This window comes from Canis lupus, chromosome X (genome assembly GCF_003254725.2).
Source record: "Canis lupus dingo isolate Sandy chromosome X, ASM325472v2, whole genome shotgun sequence".
In the NCBI taxonomy this organism is placed as follows: domain Eukaryota; kingdom Metazoa; phylum Chordata; class Mammalia; order Carnivora; family Canidae; genus Canis; species Canis lupus.
In genome coordinates, this window is record NC_064281.1 from 31,986,210 (window position 1) to 32,008,894 (window position 22,685).

Below are 22,685 nucleotides of genomic sequence, written 5' to 3' on the forward strand. Positions count from 1 at the left end.
TGATTGTTTTTAAATCAGGTACATCATTTGGTTGGTTTTAGGCTGCATGGTTTGAATCTCCTGAAGTGGCAACATGACAAATTTCAGGGATTTTTTTCTTTGTTTGTTTTTTATTTTTTTAGATTTAGCTTTGTTAATTGGAGCCTACCCCAGCACATGTATGGTTCAGGGGTCAGCCACAGAATTGAGCAAAAATTTATAGGGAGAAATTGGTGCACTCCCCCTCTGTCTCCTTTTCAGTGTCACCCCCTTGCTACCCAGGAGCTGTGATTGCTCTGGACTCTGTCCTCTGGTTCTTCAGGCCAGAAATACTGCAGATTTTCTTTCTTTTTCTTTTTCTTTTTTTTTTTTATAAGATTTTATTTATTTATTCATCAGAGAGAGAGAGAGGCAGGGACACAGGCAGAGGGAGAAACAGGCTCCATGCAGGGAGCCCGATGTGGGACTCGATCCCGGATCTCCAGGATCACACCCTGGACTGAAGGCGGCGCCAAACCACTGAGCCACCAGGGCTGCCTACTGCAGATTTTTTTTTTCTACTGCAGATTTTCTTTTTTTTTTTTTTTTAATTTTTTATTTATTTATTTATGATAGTCACAGAGAGAGAGAGAGAGAGAGGCAGAGACACAGGCAGAGGGAGAAGCAGGCTCCATGCACCGGGAGCCCGACGTGGGATTCGATCCCGGGTCTCCAGGATCGCGCCCTGGGCCAAAGGCAGGCGCTAAACCGCTGCGCCACCCAGGGATCCCCCTACTGCAGATTTTCTATCAGAGTTTTAGCCACTTCATGTAGAGATATCATTGTTCCATCCTTAGGCTAAAGGATGGGAAACTGGCACTGTGCCCTATTTCTTCTTCCAAGTTTCAAATCTGCTTCAGGATCTACCTATTTTGGTTTATTCTTTTATGCCTCTCAGTCACTGTTCTATATTATTATTATTATTTTTAAAGATTTTATTTATTCATGATAGACACAGAGAGAGAGAGAGAGAAGCAGAGACAGAGGCAGAGGGAGAAGCAGGCTCCATGCAGGGAGCCTGATGTGGGACTCGATCCCAGGACTCCAGCATCATGCCCTGGGCAGAAGGCAGGCGCTAAACTGCTGAGCCACCCAGAGATCCTCCTGTATTATTTTTTAATATCTTTCTGGAGTTTTTCCTTGTTTCCTGTAGTAGGGTTGGATCTAGTAGAGCTACTAAGCTATACTAATAGCAAAACCTTATAGTTCTATGTGATTTCAGATAGTAAAAATGTCAAATAAATTTTATGACTGTAAAAGTTTCTATGGTGTTTTTGCTAATGGGATATTATAATAAAAATAATCTTATTTTAAAGATTCATTTATTTATTCATGAGAGACACACACAGAGAGAGAGGCAGAGACACAGGCAGAGGGAGAAGCAGGCTCCCCGCAGGTAGCCTGATGTGGGACCCCATCCCAGATTCCATGATCATGCCCTGAACTGAAGGCAGATGCTCAACCGCTGAGCCACCCAGGTGTCCCTATAATAAAAAAAATCTAGCTGATAAGGTGAGCCTACCAAAGATAATTGTTCTATATGCTATTTAAATATAGAAAAAAAATAGAATTTCTCAGAAGGCTGTAAAATAAAACTCATAAGTAAATAGAAAGATAATTACTTGGGAATTCCTATTATACTTTAAGAACATTTGGAGGAAGAATAAGTGGCATTACAGAAGACATAAGGTAAGAAGTAAATACAAACACTGTGACCTTGATTCTGAGTCATTATATATAAAAATATTGGACCTTGGTATGCCTTTTCTCCCTCAAAGTCTGATGTGTGTTGGCAGGGGCTCTCTTCCATCTAGTGGACTCAGAGATCTAGTTGCCCACCATATTGTGATGTTGCCAGGTAAACGTACAGCTTGCATATCTGCTACAGGTTAAGAAAGTCAGAGAGTTGCTTACACACAGGCTTTTTATACTCAGACCTGGAAATGACACGCACTTCTACCTATAGCCCATTGGCTAGAACTAAGTGAAATGGTTTCTTTCTTTCCTTTTTTTTTTTTTTAATTTTTATTTATTTATGATAGTCACACAGAGAGAGAGAGAGAGAGAGGCAGAGACACAGGCAGAGGGAGAAGCAGGCTCCATGCACCGGGAGCCTGACGTGGGATTCGATCCCGGGTCTCCAGGATCGCGCCCTGGGCCAAAGGCAGGCGCTAAACCGCTGCGCCACCCAGGGATCCCTTTTTTTTTTTTTTTTTAGTGAAATGGTTTCAATCCATCTGCAAGGGAGGTTGGAAATGTTCTTTCTATATATCCAGGAAAAGAAGAATGTATGGTGAACATTGCATTGCCACATTATCCTTTTAATCAAAGCTATTTAGGGATCCCTAGAGGCAGAGGCAGAGAGAGAGGAAGAGGGAGAGGGAGAAGCAGGCTCCCCGCTGAGCAGAGCCTGATGCAGGGCTCCCTCACAGGACTCTGGGATCATGACCTGAGCAAAGACAGACACTCAACCAACCGAGCCACTCAGGTGCCCCAGGAAATACTTTTAAACGGAGAATCATAAATGAGTGGAGAACCTTTTAGGCTTTGGGATTTTTGAAGGGACTACATGTAGGCCTCTCCCACAAATTAGGGCAGATAGCCCCCCAGAGAGAAAGGTCAAAGCCCAGCTTTCTAGACTCCCTGAGGATAAAGGGCAATCGGCACGAAGGCAGCGCCAGCTGCACTAACCCGCAGTGGCAGGTTCCCAGGGCTCCTATACTCCATCTAGGCTGTGGAGTACCCTCCTGTATATAAAAACTACATATAATATATCTCTTATTGTACACCAACCACACAGTCTATATTGTCCTTGTCTATAAAGGAGGCTGCTAAGAAAGCAGAAATAACATCTAAAATACCAGAAATCCCCCAAATATCACTCTGTCTGTAAATAAAGATATTATTCCTCATGGTAAGTCAGCCCTTTTGCTCGTTTTATTTATTTTTTATTTTTTTTATTTTTATTTTATTTTATTTTTTGCTCGTTTTAGATCAACTACATAAATACTTTTCCGAGGTGATCTTGGTCCTTTCAGTATTATTGTAGTAAGTGATAAATAACAATGTGGAAAGTAGTATCTCTCTCTTATTAAGAAGAGAAATGTTGGGCAGCCCTGGTGGCTCAGCGGTTTAGTGCCTCCTTCAGCCCAGGGCATGATCCTGGAGACCTAGGATCGAGTCCCATGTCAGGCTCCCTGCATGGAGCCTGCTTCTCCCTCTGCCTCTCTTTCTCTCTCTCTCTTTCTGTCTCTCATGAATAAATAAATAAAATCTTTTAAAAAAAGAGAGAGAAATGTGGAGTAAAAATCAAATCTCTCAAAAAATCATATCTCTCTTTTTAAATAGCTTTTTTTTTTATAAACATAGTACACAGTTTTTAATTGAGGGATCAGGGCTATTTATTTATTTATAATTTTTATTTATTCATGATAGTCACACAGAGAGAGAGAGAGAGAGGGGCAGAGACACAGGCAGAGGGAGAAGCAGGCTCCATGCACCGGGAGCCTGACGTGGGACTTGATCCTGCTCCACTGCCTGTGCTCTCTCTGTCAAATAAATAACTAAATAACTAGCTAACTAAATAAATCTTAAAACCAACCAACAAACAAATGCATAAGGTATTTCCTACCTTGGATACTGGACTTATGCACAGATTGTTTCATTGTTATAGTTGGGTTTTAATTTTTTTTAACTTAGAATATCTTAGTTAATCTTTCATAGTTTATCGGTGGATTTCTTTATATTTTTGCTAACTATCTAACTTTAACTACTTCTAACTTCTAACTAACTTTATCTACTTCTTTTTTCAAGTTTACTAAATGTTTAGCATACTTAGTTTTATATTTTTTTTAGCTCCTTTCATACATATGTACGGAGAGGGAGAAGAGAGAGACTAAAAGATACAAGAATAGACTGGACTTTGGTATACGATACAGAATGTTTTTGTGCAGAAATCATCAAAAACTATTGTCTGAAAGAACCAATATCTCTATCACCAGAGATAATTTTAGCAAAAAAACTATTATTTTAATATGATATATAGTATTTTATAGAATGACATACATTATATATAAAATTATAATATGAATTGACTTATCAAATAATTCATTTATACTATATTAATGTGTATTATTATATTAATATATTATATTACATATGGTATTTCTAGAGTATATACAATATAAAGTACATGAAAAATAACCCAAAGAGTCAAAAAAAATTCACTCAGTCCTGTTATTCAACGACTGTTTACAATTTTAAAGACTTTTACACTGAAAACTTAATGATGTTTATTTTATCTTTATATATCTATTTATTCATGAGAGACACAAAGAGAGAAAGAGGCAGAGAGACACAGGCAGAGGGAGAAGCAGGCCCTATGCAGGGAGCCCGACGTGGGACTCGATCCCAGGCCTCCAGTATCATGCCCTGGGTAGAAGGTGGTGCTAAACCGCTGAGCCACCCGAGCTACTCTAATGATGTTTATAAGTACATAGAGAGCAATCCACTACAAAATCATGAACAGCTGGTTAGCTGAGGAGGCTGTCTGTAGAAATGGATGATTTGAGACATTGACATTAGAAGAGCATAAAGTAACTAAATGGAATAAAAATATTAAAAAGGTATAGTTTTAAGTTTTAAGGGGAAAGAAAGGAGGTGATAAGCCACAAACAAAATCTCTTAGATCAAGAAAAATCCCTAATGCTATTTTCTTGATATGAAAAACCTAGAGATAGCTCATAAGCCCCCGGCATAGAAAAACTGATGTCACCCCAAAGGCTAATAACATTAGCCCTAAGAGTCCTGTGGGACTTCACAGTAGCCAAAGTGCTTCAGAGTGTTCTTCCTGAGGGAAATAAACAGCATGAGGTAAAACTAATTAATCTAATTTTATAGTTCAAGTTGGGAAAGAGCAATCTGGCAATATCCTCACTAGACACAAAAACAAACAAACAAACAAATAAATAATTCTGTTTATATTTATTTTGGCTATATATTTTATATGTAACCTTAGCACTTTTTTTTTTCCAAATAAGCACTGCGCTTCCATTTAGGGTTTATAACAAAAAATGCATATTAAAGCTGGAGGTTTATTTATTATTGAGTTCCAAATTGAATAAGAAATGACTATAAAAGCTCAAGAACTTACATAGAACCATTAAATAATTTATGCAAGAGCATAAGTGAGAGAAGGAAGGCCAGAAGACTGGAAAGAGGCTAAGAGCTAAGGAGAGGAAGAGGGACGGCAGGTGGGAGGGAGGATTTTTCCTTAAGTCTTCAATAGCTTTTGTTTTTGAAAGAAATGAGCCATGTATGCTACAAATTCCCAAATTCAATCTAAAAATCTCCATTACCAAAGTTCTTAAATTGCTTTGAAAAGTTAAATTGCTGTTTAATTTCTCATAGTTTAGGCATTCTAGACATTCCTGTTTGAAACATTGACCTGATTAGTTTTTCAGTTTACTTTTGGAAATTAGTTCATTAGTCTCTAATTAAACCAAGTATGGTAGGCTGAATAATGACCCCCAAAGATATCCATATCCAAATCTCTGGAACCTGTGAATATATTATCTAATAGGGTAAGAGGTTCTTTGCAAATGGGATTAAGGATCTTGGATGGGGAGCTTAGACTGCATTATAGAAGTGGTTCTTAAATGTAACCATAAGTGTTAATGTAAAAGGGAGGCAGGGGGAGACTTGGCAACACAAGAGGAACTGTGACAATGGAAGCAGAGGTTGGAGAGAAGCAAGAGATTGGAGCAATATAAGGAAGATGAAAGGAGCCACTAGCCAGACAATACAGGTGACCTCCAAAAGACTGAAAGGCAATAACAAATCCTCCCCTCCAGTCTCCAGAAAACACAATTCTGACAACACTTTGATTTTAGACTTTTAAAAATTTTTTGACGGTTCTGAAATCTAGAACTGCAGGAAAATATATATTGTGTCAAGTCAAGTCAGTAAATTTGTGGTTGTTACACCAACAATAGGAAACCTGTATAGTGAGCCAGTTTATTTTTTTTAAGATTTTATTTATTTATTCATGAGAGACACACAGAGAGAGGCAGAGACCTAAGCAGAGAGAGAAACAGGCTCCCCATAGGGAGCCCAATGTGGGACTCAGTCCCAGGACCCTGGGATCACGACCTGAGCCAGAGGTAGTTGCTCAACCACTGAGCTACCCAAGTGTCCCTAGTGAGCCAGTTTAAATAGATCTGAAAGCTAAAGAAAAGGCTCTCTATAATATGTGTGTATATATATATATATATATATATATATATATATGAATATATGTAAAAGAGCTATTGATATATGTATGTAAAAGGCTATACATATATATATGAAATAAAATATCTAACATGTTAGGCTTTTAATAAAAACAGAAAATACAACACATTCTTCTGGAAGCATATGAAGGTACTGTTAAGATACATAACATAAGGGGTGCCTGGGTGGTTCAATCGGTTAAGCATCTTACTTGGTTTCAGCTTGGGTCATTATCTCAGGGTCCTGGAATTGAGTGCCACATCAGGCTCTGCATTGGATGAGGAGCCTGCTTAAGATTCTCTCTCTCTCCATGGGCAGCCCAGGTGGCTCAGCAGTTTAGTGCCACCTTCAGCCCAGGGCCTGATCCTGGAGACCTGGGATTGAGTCCCATGTCAGGCTCCCTGCATGGAGCCTGCTTCTCCCTCTGCCTGTGTCTCTGCCTCTCTCTGTGTGTGTCTCTCATGAATAAATAATAAAATCTTAAAAAAAAAAAAGAATCTCCCTCTCCCTCTGCCCCTCCCTTGCTTTCTCTCTCTCTAAAATAAATCTTTGAAAAAAAAATATGTAACATCATTATATTACTTGTACTACACTCAGTCTTAGCTGAAAAGCTATTACTATATCACCTGTGATTGTCCTAAAACATAGATGAAATTTAAATATGGCAGAAACTCTTAACTGATCTCCTGAAGGAGTTATGGATTAATTGATGATCTCCATTTCAATTGTATAAGATCCTAACTGATATCCACGGCATAATGAATATTCTTTGGCAATAATACTCATGCCTACTTCTGATCCCACCAGTTAAGTTGTCTGCTCTAAAAATAGTTTTGCTTTTTCCCAAACTGATTTATTTCAATAAATTATTTCAATAAGTAATATATATCCATAATTTGATCACAAAGATTGTTAATTCTTGTTTGTTTTTAAAGATTTTTTTAAGATTTTATTTATTTATTCATGAGAGACACAGAAAGAGAGGCAGAGACATAGGCAGAGGGAGAAGCAGGCTCCTCGCAGGAAGCCTGATGTGGGACTCTATCTCAGGATTCCAGGATCATGGCCTAAGCTAAAGGGAGACACTCAACCACTGAGCCACCCAGGTTCCCCAAAGATTTTATTTTCAAGTAATCTCTACACCCAGTGTGGGGCTTGAACTCACAACCCTGAGATCAAGAGTCGCATGTTCTACCAACTGAGCCAGCCAGATGCCCCATAAAGATTGTGATTTTATATGTACAGTTTTGTTTTGTTTTGTTTTGTTTTGTTTTAGTGAGCTTTATGCCCAGTGTGGGGCTCAAACTCACATGACCTCAAGATCATGAGTCACATGCTCTACCAACTGAACCAGCCAGGCACCTCTTTATGTACAGTCCACATTTGGACTGAATGTTTCATAAATTGATGAAATATATATATATATTGAAAGATTTAATACAAGTGAATAGCTAATTAAAGAATTACTGTTAAAGTATGTATGGGGGAGATAAAAGTTTTGAAAAAAATATAAAAATGTGGAAGGATTCTTATATTGCTTCATAATGTCTTCAGTTTCTTAAAGCTCTTCCCTAAGGACACTCAGAAATGGAGATTAGAGATGATGTGCTGGTTAATAATGTAAACTTGGGAGCCAGATAACCTGTGTTTTAACCTTATCTCTACCATTTACTGACTCTGTCTCCTTAGGCAAGTTTCTTAACCTCATATATAAAATGAGAATGATAATAATTGTTACCTCAAAGAGATACTGGGAAGATTAAAAGTGCCTGACACATAGTAAGTGCTCAACTATTACTATTAATACTATTACTACTGCGGTATATGTGATTTATTCAAGAATGACTATCTGGACCATCTATTGGTGGAACCATACTCAAAGAAGAGTCCTGGGCTTTATGTTAAAAGACTAATGACTAAGTATGATCATGTAATTTTATGTTAAAATAAATTTTTCAGTTCTCTACTTTAGCCAACTTTGCCAACTAACAAACCAATTCCAATCCTAATCGCTTCTGATAAGGGATTCTCCTATAGGTTACTTTCTTTTTCTATAAATTATTATTTTAAAAACACACATATAAGACCCAAATTCTATGAAAATTAAAAGTGCCTATGATGTACAAATATTCCTTGACTCGATCTTTTATTCATATACATTTTATTAAGATTAAGTCTAAAACAAGACAATCTGCCTGTGGCCCATGGCATCCTGTATCACTCTGGCTTTGCTATTCTGTCTCCATGTACCATTCATCTTGTGATAATAAGGGCCAGGGTCCTTTTTTTTTTCTTTTTAAAGATTTTATTTATTTATTCATGAGAGACATAGGCAGAGCAAGAAGCAGGCTCCCTCTGGGAAGCCTGATGCAGGACTGGATCCCAGGACCCCAGGATCATAACCTGAGCCAAAGGCAGATGCTCAACTGCTGAGCCACCAACGTGCCCAGGCCAGGGTCCTTTCAAGCTGAGGTTGCCTTCTGTACCTGGTACAGAAGGATCTATTAGCATCCGCTTTGAAACATTTCAGTGTTGTTGCATCTCTGTGGTTACCTTATGAATCGTATTGAAGTAGATGGTATGAGAATTCTCCTGAGACCTAGCCCACTATATTGCCCTGGGTCACCCAGAGGGGCCTACCCACCAGAAATGAGAGAAGTAAATCACTGCCTCTGACAAAATAAACAGAATTTCCTTTCTCTTTCTTCTCCTTCTCCTTCTCCTTCTCCTTCTCCTTCTCCTTCTCCTTCTCCTTCTCCTTCTCCTTCTCCTCCTCCTCCTCCTCCTCCTCCTCCTCCTCCTCCTCCTCCTCCTCCTCCTCCTTCTTCTTCTTCTTCTTCTTCTTCTTCTTCTTCTTCTTCTTCTTCTTCTCTTTTTTTAAGATTATCTATTTAAGAGAGAGAGAATGTGAGGAGGGGCAGTGGGAGAGAGAGAGAATCCTTTTTTTTAAATTTTTTTTTATTGGAGTTCAATTTGCCAACATATAGCATAACACCCAGTGCTCATCCCATCAAGTGCCCCCCTCAGTGCCCATCACCCAGTCACCCCCACCCCTCGCCCACCTCCCTTTCTACCACCCCTTGTTCGTTTCCCAGAGTTAGGAGTCTCTCATGTTCTGTCTCCCTCTCTGATATTTCCCACTCATTTTCTCTCCTTTCCCCTTTATTCCCTTTCACTATTTTTTATATTCTCCAAATGAATGAGACCATATAATGTTTGTCCTTCTCCGATTGACTTATTTCACTCAGCATAATACCCTCCAGTTCCATCCAAGTCGAAGCAAATGGTGGGTATTTATCGTTTCTAATGGCTGAGGAATGTTCCATTGTATACATAGACCACAGCTTCTTTATCCATTCATCTTTCAATGGACACCGAGGCTCCTTCCACAGTTTGGCTATTGTGGACATTGCTGCTAGAAACATTGGGGTGCAGGTGTTCCGGCGTTTCACTGCATCTGTATCTTTGGGGTAAATCCCCAGCAGTGCAATTGCTGAGTCGTAGGGAAGATCTATTTTTAACTCTTTGAAGAACCTCCATGCAGTTTTCCAGAGTGGCTGCACCAGTTCACATTCCCACCAACAGTGCAAGAGGGTTCCCCTTTCTCCGCATCCTCTCCAACATTTGTTGTTTCCTGCCTTGTTAATTTTCCCCATTCTCACTGGTGTGAGGTGGTATCTCATTGTGGTTTTGATTTTTATTTCCCTGATGGCCAGTGATGCAGAGCATTTTCTCATGTGCTTCTTGGCCATGTCTATGCCTCTTTGGTGAGATTTCTGTTCATGTCTTTTGCCCATTTCATGATTGGATTGTTTGTTTCTTTTCTGTTGAGTTTAATAAGTTCTTTATAGATCTTCAATACTAGCCCTTTATCTGATAGGTCATTTGCAAATATCTGAGAGAGAGAATCCTGAAGCAGTCTCCCTGCTGAGCATAGAGCCTGACAAAGACTCCATCCCAGGACCCTGAGATCATGGCCTGAGCTGAAATCAAGTCAGCTGCTTAACCAACTGAGCCACCCAGGCACCTCAGAATTTCCTTTTTCTTATTTGGGATCATAATAACTTAATAACTACTTCCAGTTAGACAAAGGGCTGAAGTGAAGAGAGTGGTGGAATCTCAGATTGCTTCTGATAGAATCATGTCAATGTTTTAGTAATTAGGAATTGGGCTTTTCTCAAATGTCTTACATTAGAAATTTGTAATCATATGGGGACAAAACATTTCCCACTTTTTGGATCAGATTGGGGGGAAACACTCCCAAATCTACAGCTGTTGCTCAGAAGGGAAGACTAAATAGGAAGGAAACAAGTATGACCCAAGAACATTTATTGGGCTTCTTCCCAGGAAATCAAGGGGACTTGGCCCCTCTTCTCCCAGAGACAATGAATAGACTTAGGAAAATCAACTCAGATTGTGATGAAACTAAAGGTACATTTGAGCTGAAGACAAAATGGCCAATAAATATTCAGACTAAAGAGAGAGCAAATAGAAAATTATTAAATGTTTCCTTGATTTTTCTATCTGAAAGTTGGATGTTTGTTTGACTAAAAGAATTCAGGAAAAAAAAATAAAAGAATTCAGTCAACCATCTTAGATGAAGAATCAAAACTGTTAGCATTAATAAGAGATACTTAAAGGAAAGAGCACAAAATGAGGTGTTCAAAGACCTGGATTCTAATCCCAACCCCACTAAATATTAAGGTAAAAATATGTAACCTCCTCAGAGATGAGTGAACTGGAATCAAACACTTACTGACCCTGGCCTTTATCAGCTGTGACTTTGAGCACAATGTTTAACCTTCCTGAACCTTGGATTTGCTATTTGTAAAACAGAACCAAACTCCCATGGATAAAAGTAATAATTACATGGAATAACATGTAAAGAGCATAGCACTGTGTCTGGCATACAAGTGCTCAACAAATATTAGCTGTGATTTTACTTATTCATTTGTTAGGGAGGACATTAGGGACACTGGCAGGAAGGAATGAGTGTCAGAATTGGTGTCATTAGCTCGAAAGGGAGCTGTTTTTAAGAATTATTATTTATTATATTTCAGCTTCTAAAGAAATGTTGATACTCTAAGGTAAGACCCTGAGTGACCATACCGTAATCAATCAAATCTTGCATCATATATCTTGCTCTTTTATATGAAGGTCCAGGGTCTGTGAGTATTTTTTTGTGTGTAATTACCATTCTATCAAATCATAAACAATTAGCCTTGGAAATAATATGCAGAAATGCAATTTATATTTACAGCAGTTATTTTAGCTTTTATTATACTATTAGCAATACTGATTAATATTGATTATACCTTCCCAACAATTAAGAACTGTTTAGCCACCAAAAAAATTATCCAAATTCAATGAGGTTAGGACTTAGAGAAAGTACCTGTTTGGGTGCTCCAGGGAGCCAACTCTAAGATAATCAGGATTACAGGAGGTTTGAGGGAAGAATGGAAAGGTAACGTCTGTGAAAGGTAGATGGGTAAATGTAAAGGTGAAAGGCTTGGGCAGAGAAAAATCTTGAGCCTGAGATGCTGATTTGACACTTTTGAAAGGCAAGTGGGGGACAAGCAGGTCAGAGAAAACCTCAGATCAAAATGCAGGTCAATAAAGTCTTAGCCAACCCAAGAGGGAGCTCCAGAGCAAGGATTGCTTCTTAAAGGAATCCTGCACTGGGTAGGAATGGCCAGGTGTCTCTCATGAATGAATAAATAAAATCTTTAAAAAACAATTCAGGAGGATAATAGTCTATGCTTTTGAACTATTCTGTAATCAAAACAAGCCATGGACATTAGAAATGTAAAGCCAGGGGCACCTGGGTGGCTCAGTGGTTGAGCATCTGCCTTCTGCTTGGGTCTTGATCCCACGGTCCCAAGATCAAGTCCCCCACAGGGCTCCCCATGGGGAGCCTTCTTCTCCCTCTGCCTATGTCTCTGTCTCTGTGTGTGTGTTTCATGAATAAATAAATAAAATGTTTTTAAAAAATGTAAAGCCATACTCAATTCATCATGACAGCAAACCAGAGGATATTCTCTCTCATGTATTTATACAGAGATATATGGATAGGAAGGTTGAATCTTATAGATATATACTGGAATTTCAAATTCACTTTAAGATTTGAATATTGGTTCCCTTCATAATTTCCATATAATGACAGTCATAGTTATTATGTAACTAACTTTGGTATTCTGTAGCCAAAAGACATTCCCTGTATTCTGATGAGACCCAGTAAATATGCATAGCAAAAAAAAAAAAAAAAAGAGTTCATTTATTTTTTTTTTTTTTTAAATAATTTTATTTTTTTAATTTATGATAGGCACACAGTGAGAGAGAGAGAGAGAGAGAGAGGCAGAGACACAGGCAGAGGGAGAAGCAGGCTCCATGCACCGGGAGCCCGACGTGGGATTCGATCCCGGGTCTCCAGGATCGTGCCCTGGGCCAAAGGCAGGCACCAAACCGCTGCGCCACCCAGGGATCCCAAAGAGTTCATTTATTTAACATCCCTAAGTATGCTTACTTTATTCAGTTTTTTTCCAACATTTTACTATACATTTTTCAAATGTACAGAAAAGTGGGAAGAATTGTACTATGAACACTTATACCTCGATGAACAAAAGTTCACTGGAAAAGGACAAGTAGCCAGAGCAGTGCCATGGTGGTCGGCAAGAACAAGCGCCTTACAAAAGGCGGCAGAAAGGGAGCCAAGAAGAAAGTGGTTGATCCATTTTCTAAGAAAGATTGGTATGATGTGAAAGCGCCAGCTATGTTCAATATAAGAAATATTGGAAAAACACTAGTCACAAGAACTCAAGGAACCAAAATTGCATCTGATGGTCTCAAGGGTCGCGTTTTTGAAGTTAGCCTTGCTGATCTGCAGAATGATGAAGTTGCATTTAGGAAATTCAAGCTAATCACTGAGGATGTGCAGGGCAAAAACTGCCTGACTAATTTCCATGACGTGGATCTTACCCGTGACAAAATGTGCTCCATGGTCAAAAAATGGCAGACCATGATTGAAGCTCATGTTGATGTAAAGACTACCGATGGTTATTTGCTTCATCTATTTTGTGTTGGTTTTACTAAAAAACGCAATAATCAGATTCGGAAGACCTCTTACGCTCAGCACCAACAGGTCCGCCAAATCCGGAAAAAGATGATGGAAATCATGACCCGAGAGGTGCAAACAAATGACTTGAAAGAAGTGGTCAATAAATTGATTCCAGACAGCATTGGAAAAGATATAGAAAAAGCTTGTCAGTCTATTTATCCACTCCATGATGTTTTTGTTAGAAAAGTAAAAATGCTGAAGAAGCCCAAGTTTGAATTGGGAAAACTCATGGAGCTTCATGGTGAAGGTAGCAGTTCTGGAAAAGCTATGGGGGATGAGACTGGTGCTAAAGTTGAACGAGCTGATGGATATAAACCACCAGTCCAAGAATCTGTTTAAAATTCAGACATTTAATGGTGACAAATAAAAACATATTTGTGATGTTTAAAAAAAGAAAAGAAAAGAACAAGTATTTCAGATTGTGGTGGTTTCTCTTGGGTGCAAGCAGTGCTTAGTGAACGGTTGCTGAAACAGGGAGGGATTTCCTTCTTTTTCTATTTTTTTTTTTTGTGTGTGTATTTTTTTATTGGAGTTCAATTTGCCAACATATAGCATAACACCCAGTGCTCATTCCATCAAGGGCCCCCCGCTCAGTGCCAGTCACCTAGTCACCCCAACCCCCCCCACCTCCCCTTCCACTACCCCTTGTTTGTTTCTCAGAGTTAGGTGTCTCTCATGTTCTGTCACCCTCACTGGTATTTTCCACTCATTTTCTCTCCTTTCCCCTTTATTCCCTTTCACTATTTTTTATATTCTCCAAATGAATGAGACCATATAATGTTTGTCCTTCTCTGATTGACTTATTTCACTCAGCATAATACCTTCCTCCATCCACGTCGAAGCAAATGGTGGGTATTTATCGTTTCTAATGGCTGAGGAATATTCCATTGTATACATAAACCACATCTTCTTTATCCATTCATCTTTCGATGGACACTGAGGCTCCTTCCACAGTTTGGCTATTGTGGACATTGCTGCTAGAAACATTGGGGTGCAGGTGTTCCGGCGTTTCACTGCATCTGTATCTTTGGGGTAAATCTACAGCAGTGCAATTGCTGAGTCGTAGGGCAGGTCTATTTTTAACTCTTTGAGGAACCTCCACACAGTTTTCCAGAGTGGCTGCACCAGTTCACATTCCCACCAACAGTGCAAGAGGGTTCCCCTTTCTCCACATCCTCTCCAACATTTGTTGTTTCCTGCCTTGTTAATTTTCCCCATTCTCACTGGTGTGAGGTGGTATCTCATTGTGGTTTGGATTTGTATTTCCCTGATGGCAAGTGATGCGGAGCATTTTCTCATGTGCTTCTTGGCCATGTCTATGCCTCTTTGGTGAAATTTCTGTTCATGTCTTTTGCCTATTTCAGGATTGGATTGTTTGTTTCTTTGCTGTTGAGTTTAATAAGTTCTCTATAGATCTTGAATACTAGCCCTTTATCTGATAGGTTATTTGCAAATATCTTCTCCCATTCAGTAGGTTGTCTTTGAGTTTTGTTGACTGTATCTTTTGCTGTGCAGAAGCTTTTTATCTTGATGAAGTCCCAATAGTTCATTTTTGCTTTTGTTTCCCTTGCCTTCATAGATGTATCTTGCAGAAGTTGCTGTGGCCAAGTTCAAAAAGGGTGTTGCCTGTGTTCTCCTCTAGGATTTTGATGGATTCTTGTCTCACATTTAGATCTTTCATCCATTTTGAGTTTATCTTTTACCACCTAGATTCTACAAATAACATTTAACTTCACTGGTTTTGGGGCACCTAGGCGGCTCAGTGATTGAACATCTGCCTTCGGCTCAGGTCGTGATCCTGGAGTCCTGGGATCAAGTCCCACATCAGGCTCCCCACAGGGAGCCTGCTTCTCCCTCTGCCTCTTTCTCTGCCTCTCCCTCTGTGTCTCATGAATAAATAAATAAATAATTTTTTAAAAACTTCACTGGTTTTATCACATTTATCAGTCTATCCATTTCTCTATCCTTGTATCAGTCCAAATAAGTTTTACTGTATTTGTTTTTTTTTAATTTTTTATTTTTACTGTATTTTAAAGTAAATTATACACATCATCATATTTCCCCAAAACACACTAGATATAATTAGAGTTTAATATTTGGTTGTATTTTTTTGATGTAAAATTTCTATACAATGTGATGCAAATGTCTTGAGTGTTACCATTCAAGGAGTTTCCATAAATGCACAAAAATGTGCAATCAGAATACAGAATGCTAATATCACCTTATAAAGTTATCTCTTGTCCCCTTATTTCTTCCTAGTCTTCCAACACTACAGAAGAAAATACCGTTCTCTTTTTTTCCTACCACAGATGAGTTTTAATTGTTCTAGAAATTCATGTAAATACATTCTCTTTCATGTAAGGCTTTCTTCACTTGGGATATTTTTTTCTTCGAGTTCATCCACATTTTTACATTTTTTCAATAGCTCTTTCTTTTTTGTTGCTGAGTAATATCTCATTATGTGAAGATACCTCAGTTTATTTATTGTCCTACTGATGGTTGCCTGTGTTTCCAATTTCAGGCTGCTGTGAACCTTCTTATACTAGCCATTTTTGTATATATTTGTTTTCATTTCTCTTGATGTGGGGACTTGTTGGAGTAGGCATATGTCTAGTTTTACTTATTTATTTATTTATTTATTTATTCATTTATTTATTTATTTTAAAGATTCTATTCATCCATCCATGAGAGACACACAGAGAGAGGCAGAGACACAGGCAGAGGGAGAAGCAGGCTCCACGCAGACAGCCTGACATGGGACTCGATCCCGGGACTCCAGGATCATGACCTGAGCCCAAGGCAGATGCTCAACTGCTGAGCCACCCAGGCGTCCCTATATGTCTAGTTTTAGAAGAAATTGCAGGATCTTTCTCCATAGTAGTTGTCTAGTATTACCTCCACCAACCATGTATGAGTCTTCCAATGGCTCCATATCTTCACTAACATTCAGTGGTGTTAGTCTTTACAATTTTGATCAAACTTGTGGGTATGTTTTGTTAGCTGACTCGTTTTATTGTGCATTTCCCTGATGATTAATGATGTTGAACTCATTGTCACATGCTCATTGAACATTCTTGTCTCTTTCTTTGTGAGGGTTCTACTCAACATTTTTTTTAAGATTTTATTTATTTATTCATGAGATGCACAGAGAGAGAGAGAGACAGAGACACAGGCAGAGGGAGAAGCAGGCGCCATGCAGGGAGCCTGACGTGGGACTCGATTCTGGATCTCCAGGATCACACCCTGGGCTGAAGGCGGCACTAAACCGCTGAGCCACTGGGGCTGCTCACTACTCAACATTTTTGTTCATTTTCTTTGTATTTAATTTTTAAAATTATTTTTTGAGGATTTTATTTATTTATTTGAGAGAGCACAAGTGAGGGGAGGAGCAAAGAGGGAGGGTGAGGAATAAGCAGACTGCACTGAATGTTAAGCCAACATGGGGCTTGATCCCACAACCCTCAGATCATGACCTGAGCTGAAAACAAGGGTCATATGCACAACCACCCCTTTTGAACCACCCAGGCACCCCTTTTGTTCATTTTCAAAGTGTTTCTTTTTATTGTTTCCAGAATTCTGCATGCATATTGATACCACTATTTATTTTTTAAGATTTTATTTATTCATGAGCGACAGAGAGAGAGAGAGAGAGAGAGAGAGACAGAGACACAGGCAGAGGGAGAAACAGGCCCCATGCAGGGAGCCCGACATGACACAATCCCGTCTCCAGGATCACACCCTGGGCTGCAGGCGGCGCTAAACTGCTGCACCACTGGGGCTGCCCAACCTTTTTTTTAATGTACATATTTTTTCCTTACATTTTATTTTATTTTATTTTTAAAGATTTTATTTATTTATTCATGAGAGACACACACACACACACACACACACACAGAGGCAGAGACACAGGCAGAGGGAGAAGCAGGCTCCATGCAGGGAGCCTGACGTGGGACTTGATCCCAGGACTCCAGCATCATGCCCTGGGCGGAAGGCAGGCGCTAAACTGCTGAGCCACCCGGGCTGCCCTATTTTATTTTCTTTATTTTATTTTATTTTTAATTTATGATAGTCATACAGAGAGAGAGAGAGAGAGAGAGAGAGGCAGAGACACAGGCAGAGGGAGAAGCAGGCTCCATGCACCGGGAGCCTGACGTGGGACTCGATCCCGGGTCTCCAGGATCACGCCCTGGGCCAAAGGCAGGCACCAAACCGCTGCGCCACCCAGGGATCCCCCTATTTTATTTTCTAAAAGTAATTTCTACACCCAATGTGGGGCTTAAACTCACAACTCTGAGATCAAGAGTTGCATGTTTTACTGACTAAGCTAGCCAGTAATCCACAAATTTTTTTTGATAAATAAAGGACAGTACTGTAAATGTACTTTTCCTTCCTTATGATCTTCTTAATAACTTTCTTTCCTTCAGCTTGCTTTATTGTAAGAATACAGTATATAATACATATAATATGCAAAACGTGTTCATTGACCATTTATGATATTGGTAAGGCTGCTGGTTAACAGTAGGCTATTAGTAGTTTAAGTTTTTGGGGAGTCAGAAATTATTTTTTTAAAGATTTATTTATTTATTTATTCATGATAGAGAGAGAGAGGCAGAGACACAGGAGGAGAGAGAAGCAGGCTCCATGCAAGGAGCCCGAGGCGGGACTTGATCCTGGGACTCCAGGATTGCGTCCTGGGCCAAAGGCAGGAGCTAAACTTCTGAGCCACCTAGGGATCCCTGGGGAGTCAGAAATTACATGTGGATTTTCAACTATGCAATAGCAGGGGGTGGTCAGTGCCCCAACCCTCTGTGTTGTTGAAGGGTCAACTATATGTGAATTTTGTCTGGCTATCATATTGTATTTATTGCTAATTTCCTTGTAGTCAGAGGACATGCTCTGTATGATTTCAATATTTTTAAGTTTATTGATGCTGGTTTTATAGCTTATCATATAATCTATCATGTTACCTCTATGTTTACCAAGATTTTCAAGAAGATATAAAAGAAATACAAAAATTAAACCCTTTCTTACAGTTTACTTAGGAGTCAAAAATGTAAACACATGGAACAATATGACAAAGACAGGATAAATTAAAATTGTATTATAGCATGGATTAAGCACATAAGGGATGAAAAGTTCTAAAGAAGAGGATTTGTCAGAATAGGGACTCAATCAGGGTATATACCCCTCCACTCTTTGTAGACATGAGTGTTTGAGCCAATTCTTGAAACAGGTGTCAGGCATAAACTATTGGATTGTAAATTGGAGAACTAATATATGAAATGACTCTTTTTTCCACAATAAATTTTTTCTAATCTAGTGTATGTTGGGCTTTGTGATTAAAGTCAGACCTATGCTGTCCTTCCTCTCAAAGAGGCCTCAGTAAAGAGGGAGATTCAGGCATAAGTGTATTAAGGCATAAACCTTAAGAATAAAGGGGGGGAGGTTATGTGCAAGTACTATGATAGCACGGCAAGTGGGATAACTAATTTGCTTTGCACAGTGTGGCACTAGGAAGAAGTTACATAGTGGGTGTCTTTTGAGCTGGGTCTTTAAGAATATGCCTGCCATAGAGAGAGAACAGAAAAGTCCTAGTAGCATGAAAATGTAAGGTAAATATAGAGAGTAGCTTATCATGTATATATGATGGTTATTGGGGAGGGGGCTGAGTTTGCAAAGATGCAGTGGAGCCAAATAATTAGAAAATTTGATTGTGCTTAAGGAGTTTGTATTTTATGTTAAAGTAGGAAAGAGTCATGAAATGTTTTTAAGAAGTACAGTGGCTTAATCTTATTTGTGTTTATAAAGCTATCTGGTGCAATACAGAGGGGTGGATTAGATTCAGAAGAAACTAAAGCCAGGGAAACTAGTTGGGAGACTGTGTTGTAGGTCAGGCAATTGATAATGAATCTGAAATGAGGCAGGAGAGATTAATATGTGAGACATGCACGAGGAAGACTGAATCAACAACTGAGGATAGAAAAAAAGCGGTCATGGGTGACTTCACTATTTCTTATGTGTGTGATGGTGGTTTCATTAAGAAGGTGGTTTCATTAAGTAGGAAAGAAAATGCAGAAGGAAAGGCAGAGTTTGTAAGAAAAATTGAGTTTTGTGTCTTATAAATTAAAGAGTCAGGATCCGTTCATCAGCTGTAAATATAGATCTGAAGATGAGGAAAAGGCTGAGGGTTAGAGATTTAATTTGCAAGTCATTAAGATTTACTTGACATTAGTTAAACTGAGAACTGGATCTATACCCATCTGGTGTGTCTTAGGGAGACTGGACTATCAAGTGAGGATTAGGCTGAGATAATTTGTGAGGCCCCTCTGGGCCTTTGAGTAAATATTAAGAGGAAAGGGGAGTTGAAGAATATGGGATAACCAGGAAATGGTGCTGGTGAAGTAGACGGATCTAGAATACCAACTCTGACAATTTGGTTCTTAAACTTGCCTTTAAAAAAAAAAAAAAAAGATTTTATTTATTTGACAGACAAGCAGGGGAAGTAGCAGGCAGATGGAGAGGGAGAAGCCCAATGATGCTGGGCTCCATCCCAGACCCAAGGGATCATGATCTGAGCCGAAGACAGATGCTTAACTGACTGAGCCACCCAGGCACTCCAAACTAACTAACTTACTTTCTTTCTTTCTTTCTTTCTTTCTTTCTTTCTTTCTTTCTTTCTTTCTTTCTTTCTTTCTTTCCTTTCTTTCTTTTCTTTCCTTCTTTTCTTTTTTTTTTTTTTTTAAGATTTTGTTTATTTATTCATGAGAGACACAAAGAGAGAGAGAGGCAGAGACACAGGCAGAGGGAGAAGCAGGCTCCATGCAGGGAGCCCGATGTGGGACTCCATCCCGGGTCTCTGGGATCAGGCCCTGGGCTGAAAGCTGTGCTAAACCGCTGAGCCACCCGGGCTGCCCAACCTTATTTATTTCTTAAACAAGAGGCATATTATTTAAAAAAATTAGTAGAGGAAAATTAAGCTCACATCATGTATTAATTAGAACATTTTGGGGTTATGCAAGAAAACAATTTGAACTAGCTTCAGTTAAATGAGACTTTCTTACGAGAATGCAGTGGACCTTGTAAAAGCCATGGGTCAGAATGCTACTGTAATCAGGAAGCAGACAGCCATGGAGGATCTAGGGTCAGCTCCACTCTGTCTACTTCTTTTCTCTTTCTGTCTCTTCCCGTTCTTTTATCCCCTCCAGACTTGTTTTTTTTTCCTATGTGTCCTCATGGCATAGCCCCTAAATAGTTGTTAAAACTCCAGACACCTAGTCCTACCAATTCCTTCTCCCCATTCTAAATCCCCTGGGAAGTTCTCTGCCCCCACATAGTTGAGATACTCCCTCCTGATCCACTCTGATCCAGCCAACTGTGTGTGTATTTAGAGGGCTCATGGACTCCAGTCCAATGAGATCATAATATATGAGGGTAGTATCTAGCATCAGGTACCCCAGTTTGGGAACCAATGACTTAGGCTCTGTTGTTTTTATGAAAATAAAGACTGTGGCAGGGAGTATAATGCTCCCCCATCCAACGCCAGTGTACTAATATCCAGAATATGTGGAAATATTGTGTACACAACAGAGGGGAATTAAGATTATAGATGGAATTGAGGTTGCTAATCAACTGACCTTAAAATAAGATTGTTTGGGATTATCAGGATTGGCCCAATATAGTCACAAGGGTACTTAAATGTGGAAGAGGTAGACATAATTGTCACTGTGTCAGAGTAATGTCATTGCTGGTTTTGAAGATGGCAGGGGGCCATAAACCGAGGAGGTAGAATGTGGAAAAGTCAATAAAAAGGATTCTACCTGGAACCTCCATAAAGGAATTCAACTTTGCTGACAGCTTGATTTTAGCCCAGTGTGACCCTTTCCAGACTGACTTCTAGAGCTGTAATAAATTTGTGTTGTGTTAAGCCACTATATTTGTGTTTTTTTAAATAGCAGCCACAGAAAACTATTATTAAGAAGAATGGTTAATACTTGAATAAGAAAGGTAAAAGATAATTCCAAGGCTGTATTCCTTAAGTATATTTGTTCCATGGTGAACTTTTTTTTTACTCTGTCCAGCATTTTTCTCTTGTTCTGAAAATAGCATTTCCCCCTACTCTTTTTTTTTTTTCATTTTTCCCTCCAACTAAGTGGTTCTACTGGGGGTACCCTTCTTAGGTCACACATGCACTTTTTCTCCAAGAATGATTATGTTACTTGATCTTATCCAATCATGCTCTTTATCTGGTGTTCTAAAAACTGGAACTGAGGGACGAGAGGTTCATTCTGTCTGGTAACAATTTGATAGGTATGAGCCCACAATTTTTCAGAGACCATGGTTCTAAGCCTACAGAATATGCCTTTCAGATGTTCTGAGTATGACCGTAAGAGAGGCTGGGTTGAGAGCCTAATCTGGAATTTGAAGCATTCCCGTTACTTGTTCCATTTATTCCTAAAGCCAATCATAAACTTACCCTTTCACAGCTTGGGTTACACAATAACTTCCTCTTTTTGCCTAAGCTACTTCATTGTACTTTTAGTCACTTCAGTCAAAACATCCTGACAAACTCAGACACAAAAATAAGAAAATAAACCCAGTAATCAAATGAAAGTTCATGAACATATATACACATCTATTAAGATGCAAAAATTACCTATATTAACTGAGTGGGGTTTTTTAAAGCACCTTCTGTATGCAAAACATTTTACTAGTGAAATGAATAGGACTAAGTCCTATTTCCAGGCACTTACAAGATTTATTCATCCTATAGTCTGTATTTACATTTACCAGTATACATACACTCTTACAATATGTCCTCACTACAATCTCCCTATACTTATTTGACAGATGCAAAACAGAAATGAGTTCAAGAAAGTCTGGTTTGTAAAATACACAAATGGAAGAACCACAAAGGTTAATGGGAAGAATTGCAGGATATTCAGATCTCTAAGGGCAATGACCAGACTTTCCCCAAAAATGCTGCCATCACATTCAAAACAGTTGCTGGGCAGGACTAGGGATGTGGCCCTGTGGCAATTCCTTTATTCTTAATAAGCCAAATGTTTCTCAATTCCATCATAACTAAAGTAAAAAGAAGAAAGGAAAAGTAATTTGGAATAAATCACTTTAGGCTCACAGGCCAATTCATGTCGTATTCACTCAGGTGTGTTTAGCTTAATAGCTGATCCAAAGGCACGTGAGATACGACAGCTGCCCAGATTTTAAACAGAAAAGCATAGAATTTAAAACTAAGCACGCATGCAGCATGGAATAATAATCAAGT

The 22,685-nt window shown here is 39.0% G+C and overlaps 2 protein-coding genes across 2 annotated transcripts in view; both read left to right on the plus strand.

Annotated features, from left to right (window-relative positions):
* Positions 1–22,685, plus strand: part of PRRG1 (proline rich and Gla domain 1) — a 280,802-nt gene that overhangs the window by 111,114 nt on the left and 147,003 nt on the right. The gene's annotated exons all lie outside the window — the stretch shown is intronic.
* On the plus strand, positions 12,947–13,802 carry LOC112654990 (40S ribosomal protein S3a-like). Its single transcript, XM_035711504.2, has one exon. The coding sequence runs from the start codon at positions 12,947–12,949 to the stop codon at positions 13,739–13,741; it is 795 nt and encodes a 264-aa protein (XP_035567397.1). The 3' UTR covers positions 13,742–13,802.